Genomic DNA, 21,118 nt, shown 5'->3' on the forward strand with positions numbered 1-21,118 from the left:
CCTCTATTTGCTCCGCAAACACTATATACTCCAGCGCTCTAGAAAACCCTACAGTGACGTCCGTGTAATACCTACCACGTCTAAGACAAACCTTATCAAGAAAATTACAGTCTTCTCGTCACTGAGCGTATGTAAGCAAGAATGCTCTCTGCAGTACTGGCACATGACATGCGAGCACTCTGAACGCCTTGCGGATAGAGGGAGACTACTGCGATTTACAAGTTCACATTGAGGCAACGCAAGGCGAGAAGTTTTTAGGAAGCAGGGTGCCTCGATGAGCGCGCTCTCCTCCGCCGCTCCGTGGCGCTGGCGTCGTGGGTGAGCGCGCATCGAGGCACCCCTTTCAGCAGTACTCAGCCTCCAGCGCCCTCTCGGATGGTTAAATTCAGTTAGAAGCCAGCAAACGCAACAGCGTGTATTAAGTACGCATCACCGAGTACAGCAACGGAAACGTCTTTGGTGTGAACTCCAGGATCACTCCGTGCACTTGCAACGCGCACATATACACTGTTGGTCCAGGAATTCATTAGCCTTAAATTCCACCAGAGTTTCGGGCTAATAAAGGGCTGTTTGGGAGAAATCAATGCATGCCATCACCTTACGACCCCAATCATCGCCATCATCATCCCTATCCTGAGTCTACCGTAACACAAATGCCTCGGTCCAACCCGGCAAAGACGCGTTTGACCGGAAGGAATGTGAACTCGCACACATAAATGCAGGGGCAAGAGAACACGATTAAAGATGAAAAGTAAAAAGTATGTAAAGAACGCAAGCACAGGCAACTGCATGCTGTTTGCGCGTATTGATGGTGCTAGTAACGGGGCACCCTAATTGACTCCGCCCCGACCATCACTGCGAGCCACTAGGTCATCTTCACAACGCAATGAGCAGCGCGGCATACGGCACCGAAATATACAGCATAAAATGCAGGAGGTGATGTGCCACTAACGACGTGCAACCCGCCGGGCCATGTGATTACCGTTTTATCAGGGGGCAAACGGCTAAGTATATAGCAGCCGCGGTTCCCAAGCCCACAAGACCAATGCAAGCGGCAACGCTGTTACACGGCACCGAAGCTAGCAACGAGCTGGCAATGCAACGCTAACTATCAATGCAGTCAGGTTACGTACGTGCTACCGCAGAGTCCAGCAGCGCAACTAACGACGTTTCCGACCTGCATTGCCAGGGTGAGAAATCACCGATGTAACAGAGACAAACGACAAAGTAGCAGCTGCGCGCTGTTCCGGGGGGTGCAACAGCCGAACACGACAGCTGGGGCTCGCGGAGCTATTCGCTTCGCATCCGCACGACGACACCCCTGCTGCTGCTGCTACCTTCGTAGCGCACTCCGTTCCTAATAGACGCCCCGAAGCTGCGAAGAGCGCTACAGGTGCGGACACGAGAAGCAAAGGCGTTCACTGCGCCAGCCATCTCGCGCTAACCTTGGGCAAGAGAAGGCGCGGGGTGACGGGCAAAGCGTCGAAGCGTGCGTAAGATTATCCACGTACGTGCAGTCTTTGTCAAAAGTAACCAGGCCGCATGGTTTGCTTCTAGCTCGTACAGTGGAGCCCTTACAGCGTCCCTGTAGCTGAAATGGTCGTTAAAGGTGAGGACTGGGGGTCCTCTTACCTTCCAACACCTTTTGATCTTCAGGAAAGCCACAAGGGCTCCACTATACAAGTTAGAAGCAAACCATGCAGCCTGGTTACTTTTGACAAAGACTGTACATACGAAGTGAAAATTTTATGGAACCGATTAGAGATGGTTTTATGGGGATGAAGTCCCAAAGCGACTCAGGATATGAGGGACGCCATAGTGGAGGGCTCCGGAAATTTCGATCTACTGGGTTCTTTAACGTACGCTGACATCGCACAGTACACGGCCCTCTAGAATTTCGCCTTCATCGAAATTCGACCGCCGCGGCCGGGATCGAAACCGAGCCTTTCGGGTCAGCAGCCGAGCACCATAACCACTGAGCACAGAGGCGGGGACCGATTAGCGAGAAAGCTTAACTTCAACGCTGTCGCTTCCACGAAACTTGGGATACGCACGTGCAGTCTAATCCGGCGCACGAATTACGGAGTGCACGTTAAATGGCAAGCCACGCGCTCGGATAGCAAAGAAACAAAATTTCATGGCCCAACTTGCGTTCCATAAACTTACGACGGCAGCTGTAGTGACGGACAAAAGTTTGGCGGGAAAAAAGAATCGATCAATCGACTGATCCGGCTCACTGGAGAGGCTCAGGTGCAATGAACATGCTCCGTCCACTGCAGTGTATATATATACATATATTCCAGCGCAATGGCGTCCCGTAAACCTTTATCCACGACTGTACATACAGCACCATACGGGTTTGGAAGATGAATAGCTTCCTTCATGCATATTCGCTACATCCTCTTACAGGTCCACAAAAGCCGCCATTAATGTGGAGCGAAGTAATGGTAAAAAAAAAAATGAGAAAGAACGACAGTAAACCACGGGTTTCACGGGAACACCCCTGAGTCATCCGAGCTCCGTGTAAAAAAGAACCCACGTACTGCTGTAAAAAAGAGCGCGCCGAAACACGTCTGCGAGCGGCGGGCCGGTGCAATTTGCGCTTTCAAAGGAACGCCGCTGCGCACGCGGAAAGACTCCATTGCCGCTCACGCCACTTCGAATGACGGCTCCGTTATAAAACCACGCACACTAGCGCACGCAAACACAGACGCACACACACTCACGGCGCGCCGCGCCTAAGTGCTTCGTTTACGGCGCGCAAGTTATCTGCGCCCTTCCCGAACACTCGCTGCACAAACCCCCAAGAGAGTCTTACAACGGGGAAGGAGCCCGACGACCGATAAGCAGCCCTCCTCTCATTCACCGCGGGTGAATGAGCGGGTGAATGAGCTGCGAATCTGCCTAGTGTTGTCTGAACGCGCATCCAACAACCCTAAGAATAAGCGTCGCTGGACTCGCTGTCTTGTCGTGCTGACTGCTACCAACGCAGCCGCACAAGCCCAATACATCTACGGCAATTCTCAACCGACACGATACCAAGGCGCGCCTTCTGCTGTTTCCGTTCAGGACCATACACTGCAGCGTCTACAACATTATTGAGGGACACTTACAAAAGCGGCCGCGCGAACGATAACACTCCCGAATTTCCAACACCGCCGCCAAAATTGGATTAAATATTTCGTTGAGCGACGATCTGCGATACCCTCGCGACGTTTCGAAATTGGCGCCGCCAAACAGCCCACCGAGAGTCGAGCATCCTCTAGCCTAACACTGATGTATACCCGCATTGGCAGCTACGCGTATGTCGGTTGACTCGACTCCGATTTCCCAGCAATTGCGCTCGAGTGCCGTTCAGGTGCCGTGGTCTCAAATGAGTAACCCAGAAAAACCCGCCAAATAAATGAGAAGCTGAGAATCGGGCAAGTCTGCGCAGCCCGCACGCAGCAACAAAAGATGCAGGAACCGCATTTTTTTTTTCTTTTTCCTGCGACGAAGACCGTGGCAACAACACGTAGGCAATACACGGACGGGCAACGACGCATTTTCCCTCTATCAAATTAGAGGTTTTCCTTTCCAGTAGCATGACACGGGAGATACGGACATGAACGACGCCAGCAGACAGCAGTCTTCAGATAGACTTAGTAATTTAGTCATACCGTTACACCGGTACACAGAATATGTTGCTAAGTGGACTGGCGCCGATTTAGGCACTGGGGGAGGTATTGCTGCTATGCGCGCCTATCGGGATGCATCCCGAATGGTTCACTACATATGTAATTCGCCATAAGAGGCCAGAGAACGCGTGTTTTAGCTACCCTACCGAACGCGCACAACGCCGGCTGCCATTCAAATGCCAGTCATTTGGCACTTGAACAGCATGGCAAACGGACGAGTGACAACTGCGCATTCCCACTAATTTCCCGCGGCGATTAGGTCGCAGCTGCTGTTCGAAGGGCAAGGAAATCGCTTTAGATGCTCCGACTTCGAAGTAAAACCGAGGAAAAACGCGATAAAGTAAGATTTTTTGATACTTACAAATTGGCGAGAACTCGGCTGCAGACTGAATGGGCTCCCGCGTCCATAGCAGCCGAAGCGGCGCGTCGATCCCGTAGATGCACCCCTTCAAGCTAGATGGCAGCACCAGCTCGGAGGCACCGTCGCGCCCCCCATAATGCGCGCCTGTCAGTGGATTTCCCCGCGCGCGCGCAGTTGTCTGACTCACCACCAGATGACTCGCGCTGTCTGGAAAAATTAGAGTTATTAGGACGCATCCACGGAGGTTGGGGAAAATCTCGACACTTCGCGCCGCGGTACTATAGCGGTACTGTATATGAAGCAAATTGGCGGGAAAGCATAAAGCGCACGCGGTGAGGATGAATTACACGCGAAAAGGACAAAAAAAAAAGTGCTCTGTCTTGCGCACTCCGCCTTCGAACGGCAGTTTAGAGGTGCTGCAACTGTTGTTACAGAGCGCGCGAATAGACTGGAAGCAGAATTGAGCTTGCTTTTTTTTTTGTTGTTGTTCAGCCGATCACCAAACACGCCTGCCAGCTACTGGTTTCTTAGGATGGCGTTGCGCACACGAAAAAACGAACAAAGGAAAGATCAGAAGATGACAAATTCTGTGTCATCTTCTACTCTTTCCTGTGTTCGTTTCTTCGTGTGCGCAACGCCTATCTGTCATCTTCTGTTCTTTCGTGTGTTCGTTTTTTTCGTGTGCGCAACGCCATCCCAAGAAAGCTATGCACCAACTCGCCCAGCAAGAAGTTCTTCTACATTACCAGCTACTGATACTGGTTTTTCAGATGCCTGGAAAGTACAGATTCCAGCGCGTTCTTTTATCTTTATATCGCTCTGAAGCAGTTACTGTGGAAAACAGATTTGTAATTTTCTATTATGCGCTCTTGTGCTTATAGCCTTCTTCCTCCAACTGTCCATATTATCTACGTACCCATTCTTAGGCAATATTCGCATTACACGCCCCTGCCTGCTTCGATTGGCTCGCTTTGAAACAAGCTTATCATTTTGGAAATAAACGCGCCAAAAGACTCATTTAGTCGAGCTTAAACCGGCCGGCCATGTAATCTTCGGTACATTGCACAAAGCGTGGCCGTTACTACGTATTTTACCAACGAATATTCTTTTCCTGGTACCACTTATACCGTGAGAAGATAACACCTCAGTCGTAGCAGTTTAACGTATGTGCCGGCCAATACTGCACGGAACACAGGGACGCGGCACAAAACCCAAGCGAAAAATCGCAGGCTCAAGAGAGAGCAGGACGTCGCCGTGCCCGGTCAGCGCTAGTTAGAAAATCTGGGTCGCGCGCAGCCATCTCGTCCCGCCGGCTCGTTACAACTAGGACAGGCTTCTCCCCCCCCCCCCGCCCCCCCCTTCGCTCGGTTAATACTCGTTCGGGGGCTCAAGGCTGCGCACAGCCGGCATACACACAGCTGAGGCACAGCAGCGGCAGCTCGATCTCCAGCGACGACGAATTCGCGGAAAGCACGAGCGAAGCCAGCCGACGGCGTAACATGCCCTAACGTATCTTTATTATCATCGCTATCGCGCGAGCATATTCCCTCCGCCTCCGCAACCGAGGCAAACGAAACCGAAATCATTCATTATCAGCGCTCCGAATCGCTGCAAAGCCACCCACCGATCTGCTATTAAATGCCAGCCCAGAGCGTGCGCGCGCTCTCCGAGTTAACAGCGGCGATTAATCTTCTCGGTGGCCGCTTTCAACGCTGAAACCAGTTTAACCACAAAGTTAGCATTCCCCCCCCCCCCCCCCCCCCCCCAAGTCCGTTACTTTAGCGGACCTTCCCGACCCGCTTTCTGCTTCCACCTCTTTTCACCCCCACACCCTCGGCCTTGCACTGTTCTGTCCTTTTTTTTTTTATTATTGGTCTGTAAGCGCACGCTGGACGTCGAGCTGCAAATGCCACACTCTAGTCCCTCGCATTTAACCCGCCTACGCAAGCACTCTTGTTTTGTTAGCTCCGAACAAGACGGTAGCCTGGCGATAATTCCGGCAGCCGGCAATATTGCTAATGCCTAATAGCGTTCAGCTGCGGAGCGCGAGACTGCCGAGCTTAATTCGGCACCGTGGGCGGGCGGGTAATTTAGGCGCGAGTGAAATGACAAAGAAAACAAAGGGAGCTGGGGGGGAAGCAACTAATACGTCTCTTCGCGCGCATTTCATCAATTATCATACATAGGCACGCCCACGCATGCAGGTAGCTCCGCGTCGGTACGCAACAGTAAATTTCAGAGGGGAGGGCGAAGCACAACTCGCCGTATGCGCAATTCCGTGCTTTCTGGCATCACCTGTTCGTGATGCGACGTTCGGCGCTTTATGTATGGGAACGTGGGATGAAATCCCCGTCGCCGCGGCCGCGTTTCGACGGCGGCGAAACAGCAACAGTCGCCCGTGCGCTGTGCGATGTCAGAGCACGTATAAACGAACTCCAGGTTGTCGAAATTTATCTGGAGCTCTCCACTACGGCAATTTTATCCCTGTCTGCTTTCACTTCCACCACCCCCCCTCACGGTGCGGTTGAAGTGTCCAACACGAAACGAGTCAGTCACTATCTTTGACTTGCTCAAAAACAAACCCAACCAATTTGAGATGTCAATTCGGAGAAGCGCGACAGAATTACTGAGCCCTTTCCTTTCCTCAGAACCAATTTTCATTTTCAGTTTAACTAAGTTCGAGGTTCGACGAGTAGGAGCGAAACCGTTACAGAGGGATTTTTTGTGCGATGGGCGTTGGTTTTCTCGTCGAGATAAGGGAATAAAAAGGTGCACGAAACTGAGGCACACCAGATGCAGGATTCCAGAAAAAAAAAAAAAAGAAGAAAAAAGTAGTCGTGTATGTTCTAGCTTCTTTTTTTTCCTTCTACGTCGTTCCGCCCGACATTCAGGATTCAAACTTCGGCGCAAAATGGCAGCTAAGTTTGTAGTCGTCTACGGTCTACGATCTATTCGCGCACCTGCGCACATCTTCACACGCGGACACAAAAGACACAGCCCCGGCGAAGCCTAAGCGGTTGCCGAGGCTGCCACTTCAGGTTAGCCTGTCCACGACTGTGCAGTCGGGCACCACTTTCCTTGCACAGTACTCGCATCGCGAAACAACCTTAGTGCGCGGCAAAGAGGCGTACACACAAGAAAAGCGAATATGCACAATATAACCCAGTGTGAGAGCGTGCAGTGTGCAGCTATAGCTCCGTTTCCGTTTCAGTTCCCGACGAAGAGAGAGGGAGAGGGAGTGAACCCAGCCCCTGGTCGGGGCGCCCTTGGTCCCCATGCGGAGCAGGTGTCTAAATCGGAGCCAAGCGACGGCGCGACGACGCACTCCTCGCTCGACCCCCAAGGACGCCCGACTCGACGCTTCATGCGCAGACCGCCGGTGGCTGGCGAAAGATACGAGGAGGACTTCCGGAGACGGGGACACCGCGAGATACTAGGAGGCACTGTTCTGCACTTGTACCTACTACACGCACCAACTATGGCCTCACTTCGATCAAGTACACATTACCGGCGTTAGTAGACAAATTAGAGCAGAAAGACCTCATGTGTGACTGACTATCATTTGACGATGCATTCAACACACTGTCCGTTTTGTGAGCATTAAAACAGGGGGTTTCATTGAAAACAGGCACAGGGCCCTAGGCCTGTTTTCACCCTGTTTTCATTGACCCCCCCCCCCCCCCCCCCCCCCCTCCATGTTTTATTATTCTTCTTTCACAGTTTGCTTATTTGTGTGCGTTTGTGTGTTCCTATTCTGTACGTTGTTTAATGTCAAGTCCAAACCAACATTACAAACGTATGTGGTTTCTCCTTTCATATGTATCCAATAGTATTCTGTTGAGTGACGTGTGTTTACAAAATTTCTAGTTTTGGCTATGTTAATGCTATAGCTTTTATTATTAGCTTGTTTACATTCCTGTGTTGTGTGTAACACATTCTAGTTTAGTTGGCGCTCGCTGATGACTGCCAAATTTTGGAGATAGGGCCTTGGAAAAGTGCTACTCGCGCAGCTTTTCGCCCAAGCAATCTTATTTCTTTTAAAGAAAGCAAATAAACATGAAATTGATGGTGGTGATAATAATAGTGGAGTTGATTTTTATGGCCCAAGGAAAACCTGGCCAATAAGCGCCATGGCCAATATGTGCTTGCTTCGCGCAAAGTGGGCTCAAAGGGCGATTTGTCCCAAGTATTTCACCTCAGAGAAGTCGCGCCCCATGGCCAGCGGAAATTGCGCGTCTATTGGAAAACCAGTGGGAATAACCGGTGACAGGTGGAGACCGAACCCAGTACCTCGTGCATTCGAGGCGGGTGCTACAAACCGCCGCCGCTGTGGTCACTACAGATGAACTGACGAGGTCCTAAAATAACGTATTAACGCATTACAAGGGAAAAGGCGTACTTTCAGTGAAAACGAAGCTCTTATAAGTTGCAAGCTAGAATTTTTTTATACATACATGAAAGACTGCTGCCGCCACCGCCGTCAGTTTCCGCAAGTACAATGCGGTAGCGTCGGGTGATATTTTGTGTGTGTGTGTGTGTGTGTGTGTGTGTGTGTGCGAACAGAACAGAACAGAAAACACAGAGGCATGTGTACTGCGCATGTCAGTGCACGTTAAAGAGCCCCAGGTGGCCGAAATTTCCGGAGCTCTTCACTACGGCGTCTCTCATAGCCTCAGTCGCTTTGGGACTTTAAAGGGACCCTGAAAAGCTCTTTGCAAAGGTTAGCAAAAGCCCACGAGAGATCGGCATTCCATCACTTGTCGCCGCACCGCAAAAATTGTTAAGCGAACTCCATCAACACCGAAGATATCGCCGATTAAAAATGATGTTCCTCCTCTCCCCCACATACCACCCTCAACTCATACACGCGGGGCTCGCTCCGAAAAAAAAAAAGAAAAGACGGGCCGATGCTCCGCCCATGCATACGTCAGGCAATGGCGCTCTGCTTGTTTACTTCCGGTGGTCGCAGACACATGTGCGAAAGTGAGTGAGATTCACTGCGGTGCGCTGTTGCGAACGGCGTCGCAACGTCCGATCGCAGCTCGTCGCCTGCGTGCAACTTGCTAGATGTCAACGACGAGCCGCGCGCGGCAGACGCAACGACGGGAAGCGGGAGCGAAAGCGAGCACGGAGAGCGGCAGCGTCGTGATGACGTACAGCGCGCTCCTCAGGGCGCTCGGGGCCGAGCCACACCGGGCCGGCCTGCCAGCCTTGACGCCGGCCGCCGGCGAGTGAAAAACGCGCTAGTATTGTTTGTCACGTTTATAGCAAGCCCTGGGATAGATGCATGTCAAAAATGCATCACTTCTGACGGTCGTTGGCCAATACCGAGCTGATCGTACTACAAGTGATGAATGCGATACTAGCAAATTTTATCCCATAGCCGCTTTGGCGCTTCGCCTGCCGCCTGCTAGCTCCGTTGCTGAAGGCGTCGTGGAAATCGAATATATATTCTATTATGGGACGAGTTCGCAGTAAAGCGATGTGAAGAGTAGGCCTTTTGATATAGCGCAAGCGACTTCCGAAGCGCCGTCAGCGATGCGAAACCATTAGGCCTAGCGACGACTAGGGCAGCCTGGGACCAGCGCGCAGTTCGTCGCCCGGCGTTGCCGCAATCGGTGTCGTTGCCGAAAGATCCACTTTTTAACAGACATGTTGTCGTTGCTCGAATCTAGAAAGCATCATCTCTGGTAGAATGGCTGTTTTGTATTTCCTTGTGCGAATGTCAAGTACGCCGAGCATGCCGGCCGGCCGACCGGCCTGGATCAGGTCTGCCGGCGTCATAAAAAATGAGCTAAAGAGTGTTCTTGACGTAAATAATAAACCTTAGGCCAAGAAATGTGAAAAATGTGTCATTTTTGAGGATCGCTGACCAATACTGAGCTGCTGGTAAAGGTAACAACTGTGATACGAGCAAATTTCTGGCCACAACCGCCTTGCAGCTGCCGCTGGCCTGACGTTGGGGTCCGGCTCGCCTGGCGCCCGCTCGCTTCGCGGCTGAAGGCGTCGCGGAAAGTGACCATACTATTACTTTATTGTGAGATGATGCTGTTCATTGTAAAGCGATGTGTAGAGTAAGCCTTTTATTATAGCTCAGGCGACTTCCGAAGCGCCGGCCGCTGCCTCTTCGACGCGAAACGAGCTATAGGCCTAGCGACGACCACGACAGCCAGGCAGCAGCAGAGCTCGTCGCTCGGAGAGCCCGCGAGCGGTGCCGTTGCCGAAAGCTCCCAACATAAGCAGGCATGCTTTGTCGCTGCTCGAGTATAGCTGGCAGTCTTTCTGATGACGATCGGTGCCGCGCCGTCCAAGTTTTCGCACATCTGTCTCCTGATTGCTGCTCGAACAGCATGGATCCGGAGCTCGAAGCGCGGCTGCGTGCAGCCACCGCTGAGATGGGCTTCGAGCCTTTCAGTACACGCCATACCGAGACCCACAGGGCGACGACAGCAGCGATATGCAGCGACTCGTCGGCGCAGCTAGGAAACTCGCAAAGGCGGGCGCCGAGATTTGACGAAAACACATGCTTATGTGAGCAGACGGATTTCCTTCTTTACCGGAAGTACCACATTAATTTCAAGAAATGAGCTGGGTTCTTACCTCTGTATACGTATGTTTTTAAAAAATAAGCAATCAATAACATAATATTTCAAGGAGCATAAGTGTCAGTTCCAAATGAAATGTTGCAAAAATTGCGCGTGACGTCAATGGGCAGAGCCAATGAGAAGGGTCGCCCAGTCCATGGCCAAGGCTGCCCAGTTTACGTCAAGTGGTAGGGGCGGGTAAAAACGCGCGGTGAGGTGTCGCCCTAATCGGCTGTGAGCGGCAAGTTTGAAAAATTGTTTGTAAATTATTGGTTCCACGCGCAGCTTTCTGAATCAGATTAGAATACTCGCAGAGACCACCTCTACAGAGTTGTTGCAATAAAATATGATTGAAGAAACCATTTCAGGGTCCCTTTAAACCCCATAAACCAGAAAAGTAAACATTACGCGTGCGCGAATATTACGGCGGCTTTTCAAACACTACTACTACTTCACTTTCATCGCACGCGCGCAGTAGGGAGATAACTACGCGTGGAAAATTAAACCAAGAAAACGTACGACAATCGACGTTATCAACAAAGTCACGAGGTTTAAGCGCTGAGTGGCTGAAAAAAGAAATACTTCAACTTCAGCTGCAAATCCTTCGGTAATCACAGTCTTCTGCTGCCGAACATCAACGACGACAGAGTCGCAAATGAGCGCAGTCAACGGGTTTCACTATATACAAAGACCTGATGAAGTCGTGCTCATTGCGTTTATTAGACGTTTCTAGCATACCGGAGAAGTATTAGCGAAGACGCACTGCGATTTACCGGACACCACCGCGCATGCGCACGAGGCGTCCGGGGACCCGGTATTCGTCTCTGCTAATACGCCACCGTTATGCTAGAAACGTCTAGAATACGTAGAACGCGGTGACGCTCGTTACCCCCTCTCCGCTTACAACAACGTCACGATCTGAATGCCGATAAAGCATAAAAAGCGCGCATGTGAGACGAAGCTCCTGTTTTAGCGTGCGAAGAAGCGCCCGCGTTCCGCACTCCTTACGGGTCCCGGATGTACGCGTACACGCCTCCATTTTCTTCCGTGTACCACTCTCTCTCGCTAGCGTGACTTAAGGCCGGAACAGCGCCAGACGCGTGTCGACTGGAATCAGACACGAAAAAGCGCTTTGCGCACGCAGAACCACACACACTGTCTACTATAGTATATGTGGCTCTCTAAAGAAACATGCACGCCAGTGGACATGAACTTAGACTGTCTTATCCGAGTCGACATTTTATACGCGTTGTTTGTTCGTCACTGCCAGTGGTGCCACTCAACGACAGCACTAGAAAGGGCGCATCTGTGGACAACTGTTGGAGCGGCCTGATTAGGAGGTGGGCTGGTTTGTAAAACACCTTTCCTCATAAAAATAGAGTTGCGATGGTTTTCCCACAAAAAAGAAAAAAACCTCTGTACAATGAAATGGGGGAAAGGGAACGAGACCTATTTCATTCCCTGGCCGGTCCCCGAACACGCAATCGTAAGGCGCCTGACACGGCTTGCGCTTCTTTTACCCTGGTATGCCGCTCTGCCACCCTGACGCTGCACTTGCGGAGAAGTATACTGCTGCTGCTGCAGCGGGGATTGAGGAGAGCTGTGTTCTCTCTCCGGGCATCTCATTTCGTGGTGATTTCTTTTAATCGGACGAAAGCGACCATAATTTTAAAGGAACGAATGACAAGTGCCCGACTGGAGGACGACAGGCAAGAATATCTGAAACCATGAACATGAAAACTCGCCCGCTAAGAAACAAGGATATTCAAATTCGTGCGCCGAATCCGGCATTGGCAGCACTATGCAGCGGCCGCTGTCTCCTGGAACATTTAACCACGGGCAACTCAATAACAAAGGTGATCACGTCTATGTTTACAGACAGGAGACGTAGTTACACAATCGTTGCCGTTCTAACGGGCGGGCTGTACGAATGCGACGAGAAAATCCAGCACAGTCCTGCGCTATCGACCATGAAAAGAAAGCCAGCGGTCCGCTCGAAGCGTGGGTTGAAGCCTGCCGTCAGAACCACTGTGACGGCCCGATAATCACTCTTTGCGCTAAAGCTGGTATATACTCCGAACCTTATGGGGACGGATTTGTAGGAACACTTGACCGGAGTAACCGGGAGAGTGGGGAGTAGGTAGTCCAATTTTCACACGTCAACTGGGGGCTTTCTCGTCGAAAAAATAGTGCTAGACGTTATTTTCATACAAACAATCCCCCCACACCCCCCCCAAAAAAAAAATTACCCCCATATGAAACCAGTGTCTGGAACCATACAGCGTCCTCTCCCGTCTCTCGATATACCCTCACGGTTTTCATACTCGTGACTGCACTCCGCCCCTTCATCGCGCACAGCACCGCGCGAGTCGACCTCACGTTTGGGGTAAACATCTAAACAGCGGGCTCAGGTAAACAGCGCAGAAAGAACGCAGAATTCTCGGAGCAGAGAAGGCGGGAACGCTGGCGCTCCCCAAGTCATCATCGTCGCGGCCATACGCCACTTCGTGCCATCCGTCCGCGCGCCGCAAGTCGGGGGGGGAGGCACCGCAAATGACAACGAACTCGAGCAGCGGCGGCGACTTGTCTCTGCAGAGGCGAGCGCGCAATTCCACGAAGCAAGCAAGCAAGCACAAAGGACAGAGAGCACCGCAGTGACGAAGCGAGTGCCCCGTTGCAAGTAAGCAACATCCTCGACACGCCCACACCGTCGAGCGTCGTCGTCTCACCCCAGGGAGGAGGATGAGGAGGTAGCGGCGCGGTGTGGCTTTCTCTCGCAGTTCACGCCGCGTCCATCTCGCCATCTCTCTTTCTCTCAATTTTCATCTCATCTCTTCTTTCTCTCCATCTCTTTCGCGCACTCTCCTCTTCGGTGACGCCGGAGCAGCTCCGGCTGCCCGCGTATCGAATTCCCCTTTCCCCGCCTCGCTGCAGCCAAGAAGCCGGCCGGCGGCCTTCTCCTCGCAGCAGAGCAGAGCGGCGTCTTCGGACAGCACAAAAGGAAGGGCCGCAACGGAGGAGACGCTCGCGCACGCGAAGAGCGAAAAATAAAACGCGTGACGTCAACAGGAAATGCCAGACTGCGCCCGAGACGCTGCTTGCCGGCTCCTTCTTGCTCCTTGCACTGCAGCCGCCGCCACAGCCTGCTGTTATTGCTTTGTTGTTCTCGAGCGCGGACTAATAATGCCGCCGAGACTGGTACGCACCCGTTCCCTCGGCCAGGTCTCTAGGCGAGTGCGAAGGACGAGAGAGAGAGAGAGAGAGCGGAGCGGCGGGCTCGCAGGTGTGTGTGTGTGTGTGTGTGTGTGTGTGTGTGTGTGTGTGTGTGTGTGTGTGCGTGTGTGTGTGTGTGTGTGTGTGTGTGTGTGTGTGTGTGTGTGTGTGTGTGTGTGTGTGTGTGTGTGTGTGTGTGTGTGTGTGTGTTTTGCGCCACCGTGCGCTGGATGGGCGTCAATGCGTACCGCCGCGATGAAGGCTGTAATCTTTGGACACGGTACATGCACTGGTCGCCCGTTTGTTTTGTTTCCCGCCTTCACCTCGCGATGTTCGGTGTTCCAGGACCTCGCCGCAACGGATGCAGTTCTGCCAAAGGCGCGTATACTGGAAGCATGACCGAGAACAAACCGCCGCCGACGCCTCTGAGACGCGGCGGCCAGTGTAGAGGAAAATGAAAAGAAAGCGCGTCAAATCTCCGGCGTAATGGTCCGCTTGAGCTAAGCGCGAAGGATCCTCGGGGCGCCATAACAACGGCGGCATTTCAGAAGCGCAGTAATTCCCGGCGTCGTCCGCTCGTGACTGTAGTGCGTCACGCTGCTGCACTGGCGCGGAGCCGGAGGTGGACGGACGGAGGGCATGACTTCGGCGTTGTTTACAACCTGAACGACCGGACTCTGCCAGGTGCGTGCGGGAAAGCTCGTCGACGCGCATAAAGGGGGAGGATAATCGGACACGGATCCGCTGTTCGCGAGAGACGTTACCATTCCGCACACAGTATTTCCCCGGTGCACGTTGCATCAGGCGACCGGAAGGCCACGCGACCTGTTGGCCCGTTTGCGACGATTGGACACGGTAGCGCTGCGATAAGGTGCCCCAACCGCTTGCAAAGAGGCCAGGAGCGTGTGAGAACGTCACGGTACGGAATTCACACACAGGCCGTGGTGGAGACGAGCTTCCACCTTACCAGCATTTCGTCCCAAACAGCTTGCGGGAGCCCGACTGACAAAAGGACGGCAAAACTGGAGTAACATACGAGTGAGCAGCAGGCGCATGCGTATCGCGAACAAAGCAGTTTGCACGGCTGCATCGACACACCTCACGCTTCGAAGAAGCGAGGAAACTGAACGCATTCCCACGAACGGTCAAGACAAGCGTGGTTAAAGCAAGAAAATGCAGATTTGAGAAAGGCCCGATACAATAGGCCTGAAGCCTGCATGATGCGCCGCTTCTCGGTGACTATGTAAATACGTTCCCAGGCCGAAACTAGGGTGCCTCGATGGGCCAGCTCGGGCATCGAGGCACCCTAGTCGACACATCAGACTGACTGGCGGGCCTGGTGTGGCGACAAGGAACTGCGCGACCACTGTTCATACCCGTCCTCGCCCTAAGGTGGCTGAAGCTGCGCCTAAGATGAGCCTAGGACCTTGGCGACCGCTGCGCGGTGTTGCGGCTCAGGTAGCATGGTCGGGTCGGAGAGCGGATGAGGGAGGTCGGAGACGAGGTTACGGGAAAGACAAGAAAAATAACTTTATACAGGTAAATTTATATTATATACAAACAGCAACTGAGAGAACGTCTCAGTAAGAGAGTCTCGATAACAAGGAGCTTGATGACGAGAAGCTACATGACGGTGAGCTCGATGATCAGGAGCTACTCGGCCGTCCAAGGCGCCGACTTTTATAGCGTTTCCTTTCCCTGGGCTCCCCAGACGGGGGATGGGCCTGCCGAGGAAAGAGTGTCCTGTGGCACCCATCACACACTCTCTCAATAGGGAACACGTCCCCGTCACGTGTTGGGAGAGAGAGAAGGATGCCATCTGCGTCGAGCAGCGTTCCCGCGCTTTTCAGTGGCCGCACGTGCAGGGTCCAGGCTACGTGCAAGTCTGCGCGTGTAGGAGAAATGCTCGCCGTAAACTTCTTCCCGGAAGACGGACGCTGCTGTCAAATTTGATGACTTGACTCAGCTGGCCCCCAGGCCCCTCGGAATGTCAAGTACTGCCGACCTTGGCAGCTAACTTTTTTTTGTAGAGGAGGGTGCACTGCAGAGCTGCGCTGGCTAGTTGCGGGGTGGATTACTGACGCCGCTTCCGTGGCTAATCCAGGCGCTAACCCCGCGTGCCTTTCGTGACTCGTCGGCATTCCGCTGCAACCGCGCCGATTTTTCCTCAGGACGAAGGCGAAACGTAACAGCGGACATTTCAAGAGAAGCGCGCTCTGGACTCTTGAAAGGCAGTGTGCAGTAAGCTGACGCTGACGTCAGCCGAATGATGGGCGGGAGAAGCTCGCCGACAGCCACTGTAAATTTACGAGCCCACCGCTACCCGCCTCCTCAAGGCAGCTTATACAAGGCTTACACGACTAACGGTGTTTCTCAATGTTTGTGCGCTACGTGTATACAGCGCGGTGTAGGAAAAACAAAAACTGTCGCCTATGACTCCCACTAAAGAGGCTTTAGAATACGCTGAAGAAGGCGGTCCCTCGGAAACAATCGCATCGTTCATGCGTAAAGTGGAGCGGAAACCTTTGACAAACACCGTACGGACGCGCACAAAAGCTATAGCGAAGAAACGGTTGATTCATCAAAGAAAACCAACGCCATTGAAGGCGAATTTCACAAGGCATTGTTTCGCGGCATCGGACGACCCACAAGCAGGCGAAGGCAGAGGACATCTGTAGTTTCGGCGATAATGACGTCACAAAGAGCTCCCCAGCGCTTCCCCAACGCAGTGAGGAGAAGCCTGAAGATGGTCGTGGTTTTAATCGACGACTACGTCTAAATGCTAAATGCATTCTTTGCAGTAGCAAAAATGCATTTTGCTCGTGCATTTCGAATGCAAGTGCAAAAGCACTTCGCATGCTTTACCTAGGAGCTCCGTAAATTAGAATTTTTGAATAACCTCGAATTCTCACAAAAGCATTTCAGCTTCCCTTTGAGTTTGGGCGCGTACAGAGCACGTCCATGGGGAGCACGTCCATAGGGAGCACGTCCATGGGGAGCACGTGTTCGGCTGAATCCCGGGTGGAAACCATACACACGAAGAATTATAGGAGGATGAGGATCGGGGTACTCACGAGCTGGCAGTCATCTGCTGGAGGATGGAGCTGGAGAGCTGAAGGCAACTCATGCTGCTGGAGGCGGCGCTCCAGAAAGTGCCTCGAGAGGCGGCCAAGTACTCCTGCGAGAGGCAGAAAGAGAAGAGGGGGAGAGGTTGAGATGGGCACGGCCACCTCCGACTGCACGTGGCTTTCCACAAGGGGCCGCTTTATACACACTCCTCGCCCGGCGCGCCGCTCTGATTACTTGCTTTCTCGTTTTTTTATATGTTTGTTTGCTTAGCAGCGCCACGGTTTTAAGGAAACACGACCCGTGATACGCGCTGCGCCGAAGGAAAGAAGCGAATACTTCGTGAAAAAATAAAAAAAATAAATCGCGCTTCACAAGTGGCAGCGAGATTTCGTACAACAAGGAAACGATAGAAAAACAATTATGCAAGTTACTTTTATCTTTTGTGTGTTGCTGAATGCGAGTGTGTGTGGTAAACGTGTGTTTACGGAGCGAGTGAAACAAGTGCGCGAACGGGTTGAACCGATCGAGAAACGACAACAGCGTTCTTTGTTTCGCCACTCAAGAGGCAATAAAGCTCTCTGGCAAACTCGTATCCATCTATAGAGAACAGCGAATGTGCGATAAGGGCTTCGTTAAAGAAGGTGGTTCGGGCTTCCGTCTTTTGACCTGGACCCGACAATCGCACGATCATCTGGTCGAAACACTTGAGACTTCTTTCTATAACGTACTCCGGCCGAGAGCAAACGCGAGACAATCACGTACCGGACCTCGTTGTCGGAATCCCACTTCGCACGGTCTTGTTTTTATAGTATAGACGTACACATGCCGCTCGGGAACGGAAAGAGGCATGTAGAGGCTTTCCCTAAAGTTGCCTACATCACCATCCTACTTTTTCTCACTCTGACATAGGTAGCCCTCTGTCATGCACTATATATATTTTCGGTACACGTGCGCCACACGAAACATCACCTTTAACCAGCGCGCACTATTTTCCATGTTTTTAGGTCATGCGCAACATGCTTCTTTCTGCTGACGTCACATTTGCGTCACGACGCATCCATAAGGTGCTACACGAAAGATAGACGCCTCTAAATAGGCTAGACTGTGACCGATGGAACCGCGCTTTCGGCCTATAGAAAGCGTCCACGCCGTTTCACCGCTTAATATAACTTTGCAGAAATTTTGTTGACGCTCCGCGTCTCGCTACTCTTTCGTAATTCTCTGTTGCCATTTGCGCACCTCTGACCTTCACGTAAACAAAGCTTTTAAAGAAAGACCACGTGCCACGCGGAGAGACAGACTTTCTGCTGTCTCGACTTTATCTGGAAGCATCGTATCTGAGACCTCGGGCATTCTAAAAACAGCGTCCCCTCGGCACTTACTAACCCCTGAGTGCAGTGTAATGGCGTGATGGTGGGAGACGCAGTCTGAATGAGAACTGAGCGAATACCTGCCGGCAGTGTAACCCGTTGCGACGGTGGTAATAGAAGGAAAAAGCGGGCCACGCAGTGATCTCAAATCGCGATCACACCACACGTTTCTCGTCGGCAAAAAAAGGAGACTGACAGGCACAAACAACACACAAAAAAATGACGGACGATTCAGCGCAGGTTAGGCCAAATGCGGAGTGAGTGTGCTAGCACTTCGGTTTTCGGTTCGGTTCCTGTTTCGGGGCTCGGTTATTAGGGTCAAGCACGCTTGGGGTCTTAGAGCTAACTAGCGCTAAAAGCGTACACACGCGAAAAGCTGGTATAGAACTTCCTCGGAAACACCTATCCCCACTGTCACTCGATACAAAGCACTTTCTGTCGAGGCTCTCCTTTCGAACATCCCACTCTCCTTTCATCTTCCTCCTCTTCCAAGCTAACCTGGAACTGTATTGATAACCTATCCTCCTTCGCAGGTACGCCGCAAAGTGTGCACTTTACGCTACACGTCGGTATATATACGGTGTATGTGCAAAAATTCCAGCCAGCATTTCTTCATTAGAGGCTCCCGAACCGCGACAACCAGAACGCTCCCATCTGAGCTGACTTTAACTGCACTCAAGAGCCCCGTTGGCACTAACGAATACAACCTCCGCTTTTTTTCTTTAATTTTGTTCGCGTTATGCGAGTGTTACTTCGTTGCAAGCACTTCCGTGAACAAAAAGCTGAGCTCGTGCCAGGTCTCCCGTCGCATCTGGCAGGGAACGGATAACGAATGGGCGCCGCTGTCTTGGTCCCACCCCGTCCCAGACGTACCACGTGTCTGTGGCTCGGACGGCACCGGCGCCCAAATCACCCACTTGGTGACGTTAACGCTTAAACGTTGGGAGGAGAATTGCGCGAGCGACGCAACCACCAGAGCGTGGCCCAAGGGTGTACGCTAAGTAATACTACTTATTGCCACGACCATTAGCAATTAGGGCCCAGCCCACCGTCACGTAACGTTGTTTACTCGCCAAACTACTATTCGACCTTCTGCACCGCGCAGCGCCAAGGATGTACTTACACGCGGACAGTTCAGCCCGGCGCTGGAACTCATCCCTGCGTATGACCAGACTGTCTTACTACTCTACAACTCTAACATAGCACTAACCTACGTAAACGTGTACGCTGTACTTTTCTCATCTCCATACCTCTCTACCATATCCTTCTTATTTCCGCCGGCTGCAGATCAGCTGCTCGACAATTATGTGTCAGTTTCCGCGACCTGAAACTCATATTTCTCCTTTCTTTTATAACGTCATTTCAAAAACGAAATCACTACTGCTACCTAACTGTTCGTTCTAACCTAGAACACTAAACTAACTTGAGCTGACAGGTTGCCCCAGGGTTAAACGCCTACGTCGCAGAAATAACGGCGGCAGCAAACTTTCGATATTATAACCTGAACAGCTGACCCCTAAAGGCAAGCTGAAAAGCAAAATGCTCATGATGAAGGAGGGAAGAGAACGCAGTGTTTACGACAATATTGGACGTGACGCAAGGGTGGTCAGTGTCCAAACCACATGACAAATAAGGGGTGAATAATGACAAAACAAGACACGGGGCAAGAAAATATCTTACGAACCATATACATATCGTATTTGTTGATGAGAAAGCGAGCTGTTCGGTATTTTGTCACCGCGAGCAGTTTAGAGAAATTTTAGTACGAAACGAACTGCTTGCGGTAGCAGCAAGGCCTGTACTGTGGTACAGATCCCTTGAACGACCTGCAGCCACCAGCTAGCTCAACAATTGAATTCCTGGGGTCGGAAGACCAAACACAGAAACAAGGTCACTTGGCAGCTCCCCGTCCTCCCCCTTTAAGACTTCACAATGAAACCCACAAATGCCCGACTTCAAAACAGCCGAATCAAGAAACGAAAAGAAAAAAAAGTATATAACAGTAATCGCAAAATGCCGGCGAAACGGAACCCCGACGCAGAGGAGAACGGAGCGGGACAGACGCGAAGAAGACATTCGTTAGGGCGGGCAATAAAAATAAATAGGGGAAATAGCGAAGACACGAGGAGGGGATGAAAGACAGAAAGAATGGAGCTAACGGAGGCAGACGAAAGACGAGGAGTCCAATCCCCACTGGCGCCGCCAAAAGCCAGACAGAGCAAAAAGATGGATGCGACAGCGCCCCACGACCGCACACGCGCCACGCCAGTACAACGCCAGACCGCCAGACTTCTTCTGCCTCCCCCTACCCTCCCCCTCTCTTTGAAGGCCCTTCTGCCTTCCTCTACACCGCTTCTGCTGCCGCTTCGTTTATTCTTTATTCCGCCTCTTTTTCCAGTTTATGAATGCTTCATTCCCTCACGCCCTCCTAGACAGACAGCACTTGCCCAGCGGCGAGACGAAAAGAAAATAAAAATCGAACGCATCTACCCCTTACCCCTTCCTAAAGCCTCCCCCCCCCCCTCCCCTTTCAGCGAAGGGATGGCTGCAAAGGGACTAACTGCACAGATGCTGCTGCTGCGGTCGCAGTGGGTACGTCTCTGTCTGCTCCTTGAGCCCCGCGAGCCGGAAACGGACGATTCGGCCGCATTCCGGCCGCGGCTCTGACAGCGAGCCGCCCGCGGAACGGCAGCAGCAGCAGCAGCGGCGCAGATACATCACAACGCGCGCGTGCATGGAGCAAGGAAGAAGAGGAAAGAAAGCGAACTCGGCACGGGACGCCGCCGGGGCGAGGCAGAGAGCGACTCGAGCCTGCTTTCCCTGCTCGCGGAGAGGAGGCGGGAA

The 21,118-nt window shown here is 52.2% G+C and overlaps 1 protein-coding gene across 2 annotated transcripts in view; it reads right to left on the reverse strand.

Annotated features, from left to right (window-relative positions):
* Positions 1 to 21,118, reverse strand: part of LOC149343121 (growth factor receptor-bound protein 14-like) — a 200,689-nt gene that overhangs the window by 118,375 nt on the left and 61,196 nt on the right. Inside the window, exon 2 of one of the 2 annotated variants that reach the window (XM_089545644.1) lies at positions 16,910 to 17,013. In XM_089545644.1, the coding sequence (XP_089401770.1) occupies positions 16,910 to 17,013 (104 nt within the window). Of the gene's footprint in view, positions 1 to 4,038; positions 4,565 to 16,909; positions 17,014 to 21,118 lie in introns of those variants that run through there. The other variant, XM_089545645.1, reaches the window with a different exon arrangement.

This window comes from Amblyomma mixtum, chromosome 5, assembly GCF_055824585.1.
Source record: "Amblyomma mixtum isolate Tamu chromosome 5, ASM5582458v1, whole genome shotgun sequence".
NCBI lineage: Eukaryota > Metazoa > Arthropoda > Arachnida > Ixodida > Ixodidae > Amblyomma > Amblyomma mixtum.